At 43.1% G+C, this 16529-nt stretch overlaps 1 protein-coding gene across 2 annotated transcripts in view; it reads left to right on the plus strand.

Moving 5' to 3' along the window:
• LOC309841598 (uncharacterized protein) overlaps window positions 1-16529 on the plus strand; it is a 307986-nt gene that overhangs the window by 44512 nt on the left and 246945 nt on the right. For both annotated transcript variants that reach the window (XM_082684794.1, XM_082684793.1), the window contains exon 2: window positions 2504-2610. In XM_082684794.1, coding sequence (XP_082540920.1) covers window positions 2504-2610 — 107 coding nt within the window. The remainder of the gene's footprint in view (window positions 1-2503; window positions 2611-16529) is intronic.

Here is a 16529-nt window from a genome sequence, read left to right on the forward strand (position 1 = left end):
TACAGCCCACTTTGGCAGCTGTGGAGAGGGGCCGCACCAGGAGCGCATGCTTCTCAGTCTTGGCCTGAGTTGCTGGATTGCGCACTTTCTGGATCTGAAGAGCATATCTGGTTCCACAGCTGCATGGCTCCAGCCTCCTCACCAGCTCTCCCAGTACCTGGCTGTTATTTTTAGGTGACCGATGGTGGAGAGGTTTAACGTGTAATTTTCATGCCTGAGGCTTGAGTTTCACAGGAAATGTTTCAGAGAATTTAATACAATGCAACACATACACGTTAACGAGGCAGATTGGTTGTGTTCTTATTGCCTGACCGTTAGGAATTTCTATTCTTAGTCTTTTTCTCTTTTCACTGCTCCTTCCTGACTCCCTTCCTCCACCTCCAGAGTTCCTCGTTGTGCCAGTTCCCGAGCCCTTCACTGTCACACAGATTTCCTTTCCCTCCCCTGTTGCCAACCCCTCTGGTTCTCCACCATGAATGAAGTCATGTGGTTGCCAACTTCCTCCCAATCTTTTCCAGACTCCTTTATCCTTTACTCTTTGCTCTGATCAGATTCTCCTCTTGCTTTCCAGACCTTGAATCTAAGGACTGACTTTCTCCCTCTGTCCCCTTGAACTGATTACACCGTGCAGCTCAAACTTAACCTTGGCTCCTGCCTTCCTTACCTCGGTGGTTTTCCCAACCTTCTGTTCAGTCTTCCATCTTCATTAGATTTGCTCAAGTGCCAGGAAATAAGGGACTGGCCAGTCTGAATGCCTTAGCTTCTTCATTTTGTGTCCGAGTTGTAATCGCCCTCCCATCTTTTAGGACCTCATTTAGTTTGTATCACTAACCCCTCCATACTTCTTGAGGGAGAATCATCTGCTCTACACCCCCTGCCTCAGGTTAAAAAGAGAAACTGAGCTCATGGCACATGCATGATCTGTCTGCATTGGGAGGTCCAGTGAGGAAGAACGGAAGTTAAACCATGTAGTGGTGTAGACACAATGTGGTACTATTAGTTGAGGTCAACTCGGTCATGGTATTAGGTGGCTTCAGGGTGGGCAGGTGCAGAGCTCATAGAGAATACACCGTTGAACAAGCTGTCCTTTGCTTAGAACAACAATGTATATCTATAGTCAATGACAATGCATCAAATGCCTGAATTTGTTTTGCATCCTCTTGAGTTATGAACACTTCTGAGAACTGTGCCGGGGATCAGAAGCCACTTGACTGTAGTTGCTACAATTCAGCTCTCAGAAATGTGGGAATTGGGCTTAAACATTAGTTTGATATTTGGTTCTATATACCTTTTGTGCTAGACTATATCCTTTATTTTCTTTCTATCCTTTTCTTTCTCTCTCATCCAATTCATTAATAGATGGACCAATTATTTCTTCATAAAGAAAGAATATGTTTTTATTTCAGGCTTATTAACTATCTTCCAGCCATGAATTTCATCACCTCCTAGGTATATGGACAGTGGGTAGTGAGTAACTGATTATTGAATGACTATGTAATGGCCACCTGACTGGCCCTATCTAGTAGTGTCAGAACTTGGCAAGCCATTTTCTTCATAAGTACTCGATTATTCTTTATTAATTTACAGGTAATATTAAAGGTAGTTCCTGAGCAAGTCCTCAAAATCTCTGACCACCCGAGATACTACGCCTCTTGGATATACTCCTCCAAACTCTATGGAAACATGGTTGATACCATGAGTTGCAGCTTTTTTTGTAAATTTGTTATCATGGGTGAGAGATACCTACATTAAAATTCAGGACCGAGAGGATTCTGAATTTTAAATTAAATTAAATTAAATTAAAATGCTGATAAGGAAAGAAGGATGAGGTGAAGTGCTGAGCGTGAAATGTGTCACACGTATGCCTTGGTGCATGTATGGATATGATGGCCAAAGAAGGACAGCTTTTTAACATGTCACGAAATAGTATTAAGTCTTGCTTGTCTCTGGTATAAATCATCACTCTTTGGCCATTTTGCACAAATAGTATTTCCCCTCTTGTTTAGCTCCTCTGTAGCACACTTTGATTGCAAAATTGTGGGAACTCTTAACGTGATGCCTGAGGTCTTATCCCGATGCCATTAGCCTTCTTATTTTGGAAAACCCTATAACTAGTGATAATGAAGAAACTTGTTTTATATCTGTATACTTTTTTTTTTTTAAGATTTTATTTATTTAGTTGACACAGAGATTACAAGTAGGCAGAGAAGTAGGCAGAGAGAGAGGAGGAAGCAGGCTCCCTGCTGAGCAGAGAGCCCGATTCGAGGCTCGATCCCAGAACCCTGAGATCACGACCTGAGCCAAAGGCAGAGGCTTAACCCACTGAGCCACCCAGGGGCCCCATGTCTGTATACTCTTGCAGCTACTTCTGACTGAAGCATTTCCCCATCTCTGCCAGACTAACTCATCCTGCCAAAAGGCCCCGATCAAAATGGCACCCTCCTCAAGAAGTCTGTACCAATCCTTGCCAGCCAGATTAATCTCTTCCTTGTCTCTCCCTTAGATTTTGGCTTATGCCTCTTCTAAACGTGAATTGTGGTTTGCCTGGCTCAAGAGCAACTCATTCCCAGAAGAGTTCTCAACTTTTCCTGCATTGCGGACAGATTCAAAGTAAGGACAATTACTTATTTGACCTTATATTCCCCCTGGGGCCCAACAAAGTGCCTTGTATATAATAGGTTCTCAATAGCTATTTGTTGAATTAAATTAGATTACATTTTATAAATGTTTATAAATGAGAGAACATCGCCTTACATGGTTTACAAAAAAAATTAAAAAAAATCTGTTGGGATAAAAATAGACTAACAAGAACTTAAGTTGAAGGGTTACATCTTACACATTGAGGTTGTGTCTTTTTGAATTTTTGGAACGCCTCTCAGAATTTATGCTTCCTAAGTATCCTGCTGCTCTAGCATTTTGCTCAAATGCTAAAAGACATCAGAATGGATTTTGATAAAATGGAATATTTTTAGGCATTCTAATCAGCTCAGCTCTGCCAAATTCTTGGCCTTTGGTATGCGCTGCCGAGTAATGTTAGATGCTCACACATACACACGTTGACATCTACAAGGCATGAGGAGGGCTCAGACAAGTTCAGAAATGAAGTCCCCCTTTTGATTGGTTCCTCAGAACTTCCTCAGGAGTTCTTGTTTGCTACTGGAGGAATGACAGGCTGCTGTATCAAATGAATTTTCATTCATTTCTTCACTTCAGGAAATAACATCTGTATACAAGGGTCAGGTTTTCTGTGAAGTTGTGGATTCATGAGGTTATATTTTCGACTGTGTGAAGGGGACCTTGGGCCACTCTGGCATTGGCATTAACAGAAGTTGCACATAGGGCTGGGCTGTTTTAGAACTCCCTGGTGTGGGATTTGCAGAAATTAAAATGAACAGGGCTCCATTGCAAACATGTATTTGATGACTTTAGAAAATTCCAGATAAGAATCCAAGAGGCCTACTCTCTTCTTTCTGAAAAAGACTATCTTTTAGCTAAAAAAAAAAAAAAAAAAGGCAACACTCTTTTTACTTTTGTGCTCCATAAAAACATCAGAATGTATTTCATAACTTCTGGAATTCTACTGCCTTTTTAGATGGAGGAGCATCCCAAAATGGAGAGACCAGGACTCTGTGTGTGTGTGTCTCTGTGTGTGTGTATGCACACACGCACACACACACACGAACCCACAGACACACATGTCTAAATCCCTGTCCAGACAAAAATAGAGGTTGGGGAAGTTATAGGAAAGAATTCTATAAGACTAAGCAGAAACTGATATCTGCTTCTAAAATAGTGCTGTTTATGGAAGGTACTTTTTCCACACTATGTAGTTAACTCAGAGTTGTGAGTAGCTACCCCTGGAGATGAAGTACTGCTGAGAATTGACAGTTGCCTCTTTTAGAGGCTACAAGAGGATTTACAAGCTCCGTGAGGAGCTCCTTGATGCTGTTTTCTTATTAAGGCTCCGGTTACCACCAGTTGCATCCTGTCTCCAGGGGTGCTGAGAATGTTAACCCTTCTGCTTCCAACAGGGCCATGTGGAAAGAGGAGTTCCCTGGGAGGTACCAGATGGTCCATCCTGGCCATAAACGGGAAAGCATGCTCTTATGTTGAGGCCAATAGGAATTCTGGAAACATCGTAGCCATGTCTTAGCACCTTTACCTCTTAACTCTGAAGAATCAATATTATGAAGCTCTGAAGTCATTCTGTGGAACTGAGGCTATGGCGATGCCCATTCAGAGGCTAGCCGCAGGTGGAGAAGGATGGGCTCATTTTGCACATGGGGGCATCTGGTAATACCTGCCCACGCTTCCTGGCCTCCACCATGGCTCATAGCACCATGGCAACTGGATGGCCCCCGCGGCAAAGGGCATGGTAACATCACCGCCACCAGTTTACAGTACCTTCTACTACTCAAGTTCATTTCCCAGTCACTGCCTTTAAAATAACTCTTGGAAGCACGCACAGCTGGCGTTATTTCTTCCCTCTCTCTTTAACCCATCAGAGAAGGGCATGGGACTGGCCTAAGGGCATACAGCTGCTACAAGGCCACGTTGAGAGCTTAATTCAGGCTCTACCCACTGTGATCCCGAGCACTCAGTCTCACAGTCACGAAGCTTCTCTCTTTAGATGGGAATAGAGGCAAGCGGGATGCCGTACGTGAGTGTCTCATCGAAACACTTACCTTTATGATAACAGAAGGAGGACACAGGTCTCAATACTGAAAGAATCCTAATTTCCAAGACGTGTCTCTGGAAGAAGCTTCAAGATCATTGTAGGGCATCTCTGTGTCTGAGTGAGATTGGAACTCAGACTCTCACACTTAAGTTAAAAATGTATTGTAGGGACTTTATGGCCGCAGGGACCAGGCACAGCCTGGGGAGATGTCATTCACCGCAATGGTAGCTGTTTATTTGGTCTTTTTCAACTATCACAAGGGCTGGTTGATTCACTCTCTGGTTGTTAGGATGACCTAGAAAACCAGACTGATGATGCTATTTCCAGGTTTTTTCCAGGTATTTCACTTTTGCATTTGGTTCAGCTCTGTAAGACCAGATTTTTTTTTTTTTTTTTTTTTTTTTTTTGCTTGCTTTGGGGCCAACGAGCCTATTTACTGGCAAACAGGAACTGAGAAAATGTAGATTAGAAATTGGTTTCAGGACATAAATGCATCAACTTAATTTTAGAACTTTGAAAAAAAATCGTGTGGGAGCTGACAAGTCATTTTACAGTCAAGATAAGTGATTAATTTGTTTTTAGACCTAAAGAATTTTATGTTCTGTACTATTTGTTATTTTCTTATATCCTTTCTGTGAACTGAATGTTCTTTTTTATTTTATTTTTTTTTAAAGATTTTATTTATTCACTTGACAGACAATGACCACAAGTAGGCAGAGAGGCAGAGAGAGAGGGGGAAGCAGGCTCCCCGCTGAGCAGAGAGCCCGATGCAGGGCTCGATCCCAGGACCCTGAGATCACGACCTGGGACAAAGGCAGAGGCTTAACCCACTGAGCCACCCAGGTGCCCACGAAAGTCCTTTTTTAAACAAAACTTTTACTCATATTGGTTCTAAAGAACATAAATGTTAAAAATTGGCTTTACTTTTTTTTTTCTGCCCAAATCTTCATTTGTAATATCTCTGTCCTTAACTAACTGCTGGTTTTTATGTGCGTATTACATAAGAAAAGAGGATAAGAAAACTAGTTTAAATCTACTCCTAGAATAATCCATGGTGTAGCTTTAACATTATAGTATATATTTTAAATTAAGCTTGCTTTCTTCAAACATTCTAAGCTCAACAAAGTCACTTTGAACAGTGGGGATGTTTACAAGCATCGTCCAAAATGATAGCTCGTTCTTTTCAATATCATTTACAAGTTCAAAAATCTGATAGGAAGCCGGACAGCCCTTAGAAGTATCAGGTAACAAATGCCTCAGGGTTTCCCTGGGTAGTGAAACAATGTATTTAACATTCTTTGAAGTCTTTGAGATTATGGTGAGTTTGGAAGAGCTGTCTGAAAAGATGTGTAACTAGTGTCTAAGGTCCAGCTCTATTTCACTTGCCAAAATTCTTTCTTTCCATTTTTCCTGTAAAAGACACTGAACCAGGTTCTAGTCCTGGGTCTGATACCAATGAGCTGCGTGAACCTGGAAAGACACTTAACTTCTGTGAGACTTTGTTTCTAATCTAAGTATAGGTTTGGCCCAGTAGACGTTAGTGGTTATTTCCAGTTATTAAATTTGTTTACTAAACATTTATGTGCAGGTTTGTGAGTGGACGTACATCTCTAACTCCTCTGGATCTATACCAAAGAACATGATTGCCAGATCACATGGTAAGAGTGCACTTAGTTTTATGGGAAACAGCTAAACTCTCTTCCCAAGTGGCTGTGCCATTTTGCATTTCCACCAGCAAGGAGTGAGAATTTCTGCTCCTTCATTGCCTCATCCGTATTTGGAGTTGTCAGTGTTTTGGCCATTCTAAGCTCTTGAACTTTTTAAAGGTGGCTTGGCTGTTTGGAATTTTGTGTGGCGTTTTTGGCTGTGAATCCTTTGGGCCAAGAAATGGGTTTGCACTCTCAGGTATCTTCAAATGGACTCTGTAGGTAGGGACCTTGGATTTTCTGACTTTGAGGAAGTTATTTCAACGTCCTGTGTCTCGGTTTCCTTCTCTGGGAAAACTGGGACAATAATAGTTTCTACCTTATATGTTCCAGTGGGAATCTGCATAGAACAGGGCTTAGCACATACAAACACTATTAAGTATGCACTATTATGATTATAAAGATATTGATCATTATCCTTTCTCTCAAGAAGCAAGCTATGTTGTTGTTTCTGATGAAGGTATAGATTCATAAGGTTTTAGGGTTCCAGGGTCCCTTAAAGGGTGGCTAGTGCAGTCTCTTGGCCAGTGCCCCAATCCCCCGCAATAACAATGTTAGGAAGCAGAGCTCAGTAAAGGTGGACTAATTAACCTTGCGCCAGAATCTGAAGTCCTAGGTCTCCTGTATCTTAAAAGTAGATCACAACGTGTATGGTATTTATTGTACAATAAGATTTATCAAAAATCTAGAGCTTTTGCTAAAATGTAGATGACTCAGTGCTTTTGGTAACATGAATAATTCAACTACCTTTCAAATATTTGGAGAAAGCAAATCAGAAAATGGAAATTCTATAAAAATTCTCAGGAACAGGACAAGAATAGCCCCACCCCACCCTTACAGTCTCTTTCTGACAGTGGAAAGAGGGACCAAACTTTAAATTCAGTTTAGCTCCATCTAATTGATAATTCTGCCTGTTTTCCCAGAAGATGGAATATTTCTTTCCACTTCTCTATTTCCAGTTCACATATGCTGCATCCAGAACCCTTTTGATTCTCTGGGATTTTCTTTAAGAAACCCAGATATTCCAGCAATAATTCCCAAACCTCACAGAATCATCTAAAAATAACCCAAGGAAAATAATTGAGTCCAGGTGGTCTATTACTTGATGGAAACTGGTGCAGAGAACAATGACATTGTCAAATAAAAAAGCATTTACTTCAGTCTACAACATTCATTAAAAGCGTACCTAAATCCACAAGCAGATAATTCTGTTGTCTAGAGGAATTTTACCTCCACGATTTCAGAATTATGTAACATGAAAGTCGATTTTATACCAGTTATGTGGTAGGAGTATTTTGACTCCAGAATGTAACTTCATCTTGATTTCTGGACATTTATTTTGAGGATTGAATCCCAGTGTACATTGTTTGGTTGGTGATTCATTCATTCGTCCATCCATTCATTCACTTTGTCACATAGGGTCATCCAAAGTAAACTAATGTGTATTCCATCATTACCCATAGGTTCGGAAAGTGTTTTTGCTTTTGTTTTTTAAATAGATAAAAATTTTATCTATTTATTCAACAGAGAGAGATAGTGGGAGAGTGAGTACAAGCAGAGGGGAGCTAGAGAGGGAGGAAGCAGGCCCCCTGCCGAGCAGCGAGCCCTATGTGGGGCTCCATCCCAGGACTCTGGGATCAAGACCCCAGCTGAAGGCAGACGCTCAATGACTGAGCCACTGAGGCGTTCCAACTTTAGAAGGTTTTAAAGCCGTGCTTTGCCAACTGCAATACATCCCACATAGAGAAGTTATCCAGGAAAGATTTGCTCCAGCATCTTTATAGATGAGGACATTGACGCCCAGTGAGGTTTAATAGCTTGACTACAGTCATTCAATCTGACAGGCAGAATGAGGGGGCCTGGGTGGCTCAGTTAAGCGTCTGCCTTCAACTCAGGTCATGATCCCAGAGTCCTGGGTTCGAGTCCCTCATCGGGCTCCCTGCTCAGCTGGGAGTTCGCGTCTCCCTCTCCCTCTGTCCCATCCCTACTCATGTGCACACATACACACACACACACACTCACTCTCTCTGTCTCTCAAATAAATAAAATCCATAGATAAGTTCTTAAGAAAGAAAAGATAGAATGAGCTTCCCAGTTCGGGTCTTGAAGTACAACTCCAGATTGGTTCCCCCTTCATCCTTCAGCTTTCTCCTCCCCAGGCCACAGCAACCCCCATATCTGAGCATTATTTTCAATTTGTCTTTCTCCACTCCCCTTCCACACTGAAAGCATGGGACCTGTAGACTCCACCACCGCAGCCCACGAACACAGCCGTCAGATCCCTCCAGATCTGTTCATCGCCGTTACTGCTGGGTGGGGGGCAACCTGAGGCACTCTTGCAAGTGATTTCCACCTGGGATATCTGCTTCCATTTTCTGCTCCTTCAAGCCCTTCCTCCAGAGAGCAGCCAGAGTGATCTTTTAAAGAGGCTTAAAGCCTTCCAAAGGCCTCTCTTTCCACCTGCGATGAAATCCCCCTACAGGGCCCTGGCCTATCCAGCCCTCCGCGGGGCTGCCACGCGCGGCTCTCAGACCTCTGCCCGTCATTCTCTGCCTCTCTTCCTCACTCCCAACACAGGCCTTAGTTGTGCTCTTTAAGCATGTACAGATGCTTCCCTTTCTTGAGGTTTCTCTATCAGTTCTTCTTAAGTATTTCTGGAATTTTCTGGAATTTTCTCTATCCCCAAATCTATGGGTAGATTTAAAAAAATTTTTTTTAGAGAGGCTCTTGTTCAGTATCTATCACCTCCTTTCCGGCCAGCCAGCAAAAAACAGCCTCTTGGTCACTTTCTCTCCCATCACCTTATCTGATTCTCAATATATCTTATAAGCGACATGTATGACCCATAGCTTTCTTGTTAAAATACGAACAGCTCTTTTTCTGCTGTCCCCTTCCCATTAACATGCAGGGTAGCGAGCTGAGACCCTCGCCTGCCTCACTCACCCCTGCGTCCTCAGCGCCCAGCAACACTTGTGAGGTCGGTCACGCCAGGCGATGCTACACCTCATCTGCCTTCTTTCACCGTATCACCCTTTCCTGTCGTGGTCCAGCTTCCCGAAATGACAGGGCTTCATCCAATGGTGGGGAGCACTGACTTTGAAGGCAGAGACGTAGGGCTCAAATGCAAGCCCAGCTGTCACTTACTGCAGAACCGTAGACGAGTCCATTTCTTGGAACCTCAGTTTCCTTGTCTGTGAAATAGATAAGGCCAGTAACAGGGTCCACCTCGTGGCGTTGTTGAGACCATGAAAGGCGTGAACATGGTGATGATGAAAAAGCATACAGCACCCGACATTCCCCACCCAGGTGCGTGTCAGCAGCTCTGGCTCTACGGTGTATCACGTATATCACGTGGTCTCCTTATATGTACAAAATATGATAGTTACACTCTTTTATTATATACCACATAGCTACATTATATATAAAGTGTCAGCTATTTTTATTATTTATTTATTTATTCATTTTTAAAGATTTTGTTTATTCATTTGACAGACAGAGATCACAAGTAGGCAGAGAGGCAGGCAGAGAGAGGAGGAAGCAGGGTCCCTGCTGAGCGGAGAGCCTGATGTGGGGCTTGAACCTAGGACCCCGGGATCATGACCTGAGCCGAAGGCAGAGGCTTAACCCACTGAGCCACCCAGGGGTCCCTTAGCTATTTTTATTATTCTATTATTTGATAGAACAAATAAAATGTGTAACAAGATTTGTAAAATACCATAGACTAAATGCCAGTCACTCCTCTTTAGGTCGTTCTATTACAAGAGTCAGCCAGCTTCCTCCTCGGGTAGCCTGCCTGCCCGTCTTCCTGCCTCCCTCCCTCCTTCTCTCTCTCAAATAGCCTTTATTTATTTACTGTAAAAACACAATATATAATCTATGCTCTACGTTTTAAGTGTGCAATGCAGTATTGTTAACTATGGGTAGGATGTTACAAAGCAGATGGCTCGGACTTCCTCATCTCCTCTGACAGAAACTTCCTGTAACCTTTTGCAGAGGGAACAGCGCAGCAGAACATGCTGTTATGACAAGTGTCCTGCAGGTGGCAGCAGAGGTCTAAGGTTTGGAAAACGTGGATTTCCGTAGACACAATATCCATCATTTGTAGGGGAGGGAAAAGTCATCCCAAGGTCCTGTTTTTTGCATCTTAAATTACCCTTTGTTATTATTACCATTGCTGGGAAAGGATGTGCCGGGTTATTTCGGTAAGCCGCTCTAATGCAAATCGTATCTGGGAAGTGGGAGGCTGTTTTTGTTAATTAAAACCCTGGGGCAAATGAGAGTATTAGTGCATTCATAGGATGCAGGAAGTGAAACTCGTGGGGAAGGTAAGCGGAGGGCTTGTATCAGGAAGCAAAGGGCTCCCCGGGGTGTGGGTGGGCACATCCTTTGGCCCCAGGACTCTGGTCTGTAGGCAGAGGCACAGCCAAGGAAAGTCAGCTGAGCCCTCTAAATCGCAGGGCCAGAGCAGAGTTCCCTCTTGCCTGGGTGGAAGGCTTGAGCCTCTGGAATCACCTCATTCAAGCTTCAAATAATATATAGAGTCTACAGTGTCTATGAGTACAAATCAGATTCTCTGTATCTAATAGAGATCAGGGGAGCAATAAAATGGATAAAAGTAGGCCAAGGACGCTGTCAAGCAAGGTTCGGTTCTTCTGTGCAACTTAATAGGCAATACTTCATAGCGACCACCAGATGGCAGTATTGCACCACAAAATACTCCCATTCACAGGTTGCGGCTCGGAAGCGAAGTGGAGCTCTACAATCACACCTGTTTCCCATTTGTAGCAGTAATTGAAATTATGCTTATAAGGAGCAATTATTTGCACTTTTTCCATAAATAAAACATACACTTTTTTGTTTAATAGTGGCTGCTTTAGGTATACTTTAGTTACTGTTTTGGGAAGAAGAGAATCTAAAGGTCGTATTGTCTCTATTATGATTCAAAAATTATTTGTGGGGTAGGGGGATACCAAGCAGCATGTGAATTTGAGGTATAATATCCCCACAGCAAGAATATATCAGCTGCTGTGAAACTGCAAGACAAAAACAGCATAAAACTGTCCGGTTCATAATTTACCCTGATTTGCATCCTACGGCTTGTCTCTAAAAGCATAAAACACAACGGTTACAAAATACGGCTTGTATTGTTTACATGGTTTACAACCACTTACGTACCAAATAGGTCTCTGTAAAATGTGTCTATGTGGTTGAAGAGATGGAAAAGGTGATGCTCAGATCAGGGCTTGTATGTCAAGTACCTGGCACAAGCCACACACATAGCAGGGATCTTAATAAATGGACGCTGTTGTTCCATTTATTAAGGAGCAGTAGATTCAGGAGTGAGTGCAGCCATCCTTCATGCCGTACGAGAGCGGCCACGCAGTGACATATCAGGCCCTTGCTTTAGTGGAAACACCGCAGGCTGGGCTGTCTGCTCCATGCCCCAGAGAATGAGGTCAGCGCGGGAAAGGAAGGGGCTCTACCTTTCAACAGACACTGCAGACCGCAGCGCTCAGCAAGGGAGCCTTAATACCTTTTGAGAAGATCAAATCCATTGTTTCCCCTACTTTGTTCCATTTGGGTTAAATCTCTGGGCTAAAGACACTCCTGGGTGATACAGAGCAAAAATGAAGGGCCTTAGGAGCTGGGATCATCCAACTTCCAACATCCATTCTTGCCTTAACACATCCATGAGCTCCTAGGAGGTGCCGCTGGGGTGAATTCCGAGCCGGAGCTAGGTCTCCTGCTTGGGCTGTTTTAGACTCCAGCCGTTCCTGAAGCTTTTTTTTCCTTCTTTCCCTGCCACCTTCCTTCCTTTCCTGCCTCACCCTTCCTCCCTCCCTTTTTTCTTTCTTGGCATGCCCATACCTAATTCCTTACTATATGCCCTTTATTTTAGTTCCAAACATTAGAAGTAAGCAGTTGATTTGACTTAATTCCATTATAGGCTGAATGCTGCACTCCCTGCCCCCTTCCTGTATTGAAGTCCTAGTCCGTTAGGGTCTCAGCATGAACTGTATTTAGAGATAAGGTCTCTAAACCAGGAATTCAGGTTAAATAAGGTGATGGGGGGGGGCTTTCATCTAATGACTGGCGTCCTTAAGAAGAGGAAATTAGGGCACAGGCAGGTGCAAAGGTAAGACCGTGTGGGGACACAGTGACAAAGCGAGAGAGAGAGCCCTCAACAGGAAGCGCCCTGCTGGTATCTTGATCTCAGGCTTCTCAGCCTCTAGAGCTTGATGATCTTCTCTTAAGGCCACCCCCCGTTTGTGGTACACGGCACAGTAGCGCCGAGCTGCTGCCTCCTGATGGCGCTCCGGAGAAGAACGAGGCACACACAAGTCAGTGGTCAGTGGCAAGAGAGCTGCAGGGGGCGACACCCAGCAAACTAATGCAGCCTCTGAGATGACCCTCCTCCTCCTCCTCCTTTAATATGGAACACTGTAGGAAGTTGTGCTTCCTGGCACAGGGGCCATGCAGAACCCCTCAGCATCATTCCAGCTTTAGTATATGAGCTGCTGAACGAGGGCTCCCCTTTGATTCTCTAATCCCCCAATTTACCAGAGTTGGTTTTTTTTTTTTTTTTAATTGGCTCTTCTGGACCTGGTCCCTCACCAGCTGTCACCCCACGCCACTGTCCCCGCACACTCCGCCACTCTGATTGCGTTTGCGCGTCGGTGAGCAGACCCAGACTGGCGGCATTTCTCAACGGCCCCTCACTCTAATTCATTTTAATCTGTAATATCGCTGGTGTTCGTAAGCGTGATCAGGAAACAGAAGAGACTCACAAATGTGGTGCTGTGTGAGGGGGAGGAAGGAAGACCACGACCAAAGATAAGAATTTTGGTCTGAAATGTCCTCTTACTGTTGAACAGGCAAAGCTTGTCTCCCTCTCTCCAACAGACACATTGATAACGCTCTTCAAAATCCCCCGGTTTGGGCAAAAACACTGGAAATCTGCAGATGGCAACATGACCTTGAACATGGTTATTTCAGAGCAAAAGCTTTGCATCCTTGTCCTGCTGTTTGTTTCTTTCCTTCTTTCTTTTTCCTTCCTTTCTTCCGTTCCTCCCTCCCTCCCTTTTCTTTTCTTTTTTCTTTCCTTTCCTTTTCTCTTCTCTTCCTTTCTTTTTTTCATAGTGGGCAAGCTACCAGAACCTTTTTAAAAAATGCTTATTTATGGTGCAAACTTGGAAAAGCCGTTATGCCTGTTTTTCAAGTTCCCTCCCGTGGCTGCTGCTACAAAGTGCCATTCAACAGCAACCCCTGAAAGGCCTCTAGGCAAATACACGGTTCTTCAGCGACCCACTTGGAGAACCCCAACTTGGATTTAAACACGTTTTGATATTACACCTCAGAGTTGTTCCCAGCCGTCTGTTGAGTTCCTGAAGATACGTTTTTCCAAATGTTAACGTGATGATGATTTTCAGAATTTACAGCAGCACAATGACAAGGCCAGGAGCTGCCTTGGAGACTGTAGCTACTCTGCAGTGGACGGAGGGGTAGACACCCTACAGATGTTCCCCATTTATTGTCTAAGTAGTTCCTTCAGGGAACTCCAGTAAGAACCATCGTCAGCAAAATCTAAAACCCCAAACTAGAGGTCAGCAAACTTTTTCTCTGCAGGCCCAGGTATGTAAATATTTTCAGCTTCTTGGGCCCCGTGGTCTTTATCACAGCTGCTGTTGTATCCCCAAAGCAACCACAGATAAGGCAGACACCAGCGGGCAAAGCTGTGTCCCAATAAAACTTTATTTACAAAAGCACGCAGGGAGATTGGGCTTTGCTTGCCAACATCTGCTTTAAACCTGGGCCTGCTATCCCTCTGAGGAAGATTCTGTATGGAGTTTGAACTCGTGTATACACTTTACTTTTCTTCATTTTTTCCCACCCTTAAATGCTGGAATGTTTCACACATATTTCATGTATGGTCTTGTGTCATCTTTTTTTGAAGGTAAAATGTTGGCTTGGGTGGAGTAGGGAACTGACTCTCGAGCTGGATGTTATAGATCAGTCTGATCATGATGTTGGCCTCGGCATCTCGTTTTTTTTCTTCCCATGGGACTCGTCTGGGTTGGGCACAGGCTTAGGGATCAGAGTGTAGATTTGGGACTGTGCTCAGAAATGGTCTCGTGAGTATAAAGGCAATGGAGAGAATGCTCTTAAGGCATCTTGCACTAAAGCATGTGCCTATTAACTAAGCAATAAGCTTATGGAGTAAATTACATTAGCAATTATATTAGAGATCATGTACATATACATTTATGAACAGTGGCCTGTAGGTAACAATATGCATTAAACATAGGCATTAAATTCTCAAGAAGTTGATGTATTTATTTACTTACTTATTGGATGTACTTATTAATATATATTAATCAGGCCTCATGGGTGCTAATTTCACATTCAGTCCACTTGAGACCATTAGCCAATGTCTAGTCTCTAGTGAAAGATGGTTTAGTTGGAGATGATGACAATGAGTGGAAATCAGCAAACATAAGGTCCTCAAGGCTATCTCCAGGTAGACTGGAGCCCTGAGGGACCCCAGACCATTTGGCTTCTTGAAGAGATTCCCTTGAGGGAATCGACCTGCTAGGTTATTTCCCAGCTCTCCAGACTGGAGCAGATCCCACAGGAATAAAGCGAGTAACTTCCAGGAATTCACTGTGGTGAACTTCTTGCGCAGCCAGTCGAGATGGAAGGATGCTTTGGGTAGCTTCTGGCCTCTCCTTAATTCTACCCCGAAATCTAAGATCTAAGAACATTACAGGAGTGAAGCTCTTGCATATGAAACTGACGCTGTTTAAGGAAACTTCTGCTTTCACATAAAAGCCCCTCAAGGTACACTTTGGATAGACTGTATGGGTTAATTTATGAATAAACTGTCATCTGTATGTGTAGTATGATACCCATGGATGAAAAGGTAGGCAGAAAGAGAAAAAACTAGGCCGAAACCCATGTTTGGCCTTCAAATGTTGAGCTGGCGTCATTTGAATTCCTTCTTTATGTCAGCTCTCATAGGGAAGCAAAGGCATTTCAGAGGCTTACCTGTACAAAAAGAGACTTTGTCTATTTTCACCTTTCTTGCCAGTTTGGAAATCTTATTGCGTGGCCTGGGTTACAGAAATAGGCAAAACTAAATAGAGAAATCTGCTTTGTGGGAACAGACTTGGAAAATGTGGTTTCTAAGATAGTGATAGGCTTTATGTACGGGGCTTTCTGTTATAATTATACTTAAAGAACCAGAAAAGTGAATTCAGATGAAAAACATGCATTGGGTACTTGGAAAGTGTACCTTCTGTAGACAGGTTGTGTAAAACCCTATCAAGGGAATTCTCCAGAAAAAGACTTGAGAATTTGCTCAAGGTGTTGGGATGAAAAGTACTGCTAAGTTGTTTTAATGACTGGCTGTAATTTGATGGAAAGAGGAAAAATAAAATCCCCCAGATGATGATCCACAGTAGACTTACTTCCTCATGCTCCATGGATAATTTCTGGGAAACATGTTCATTTTCCACCCTTACTTGACAAGCTTTGAATATGTATTTTCACTGTGCATCTGAACATCTTTCCTAGGTTCCTGAACTGTGCTGTCCAATATGGCAGCCACCGGCCCTGTATTGCTACTAAGTACTTAAAATGCGACGACTGTGTCTGAGGAACTGAATTGTTAATTTTACTGAATTTCATTTAATTTAAATTTAAACAACCACTGTGGTTATTGGCCATTTTATTGGGGGGGGGGTGGCAGGACAGATATAGAGTATTTCCATCATCGTGAAAAGTTCTATGTAGTGCTCTGTTCTAGAGTGTGAGAGATCCAATTTTTTTCACAGAGTTGTTTTCAATATTGGAAACTTGGTTTTCTCCCAGCTGACAAAGTGTAAAAAAGAAGGCTGTGAAGAGAATGACTTTGCTCCCATTTTATTCAGACAACATCAATACTTGTTCAAAACGTTCCCCCCTTACCCTGAGTTATTCCATTTCTTTTTACCTGCAGCATTTTGTATTTCTTTTTTCTCATGTAGTTAAATACAAATATAGTAATTTCAGGAAACTCTTTACTTAGTTGTGCTTGAAATATCCCCCCTCATCCTTAGAATCCTAACTGAGTGGCCAACCCCACATTCTCAGTAGGGAAGACAACG

Source organism: Mustela nivalis, assembly GCF_964662115.1.
Source record: "Mustela nivalis genome assembly, chromosome: 1".
Taxonomy (NCBI): domain Eukaryota; kingdom Metazoa; phylum Chordata; class Mammalia; order Carnivora; family Mustelidae; genus Mustela; species Mustela nivalis.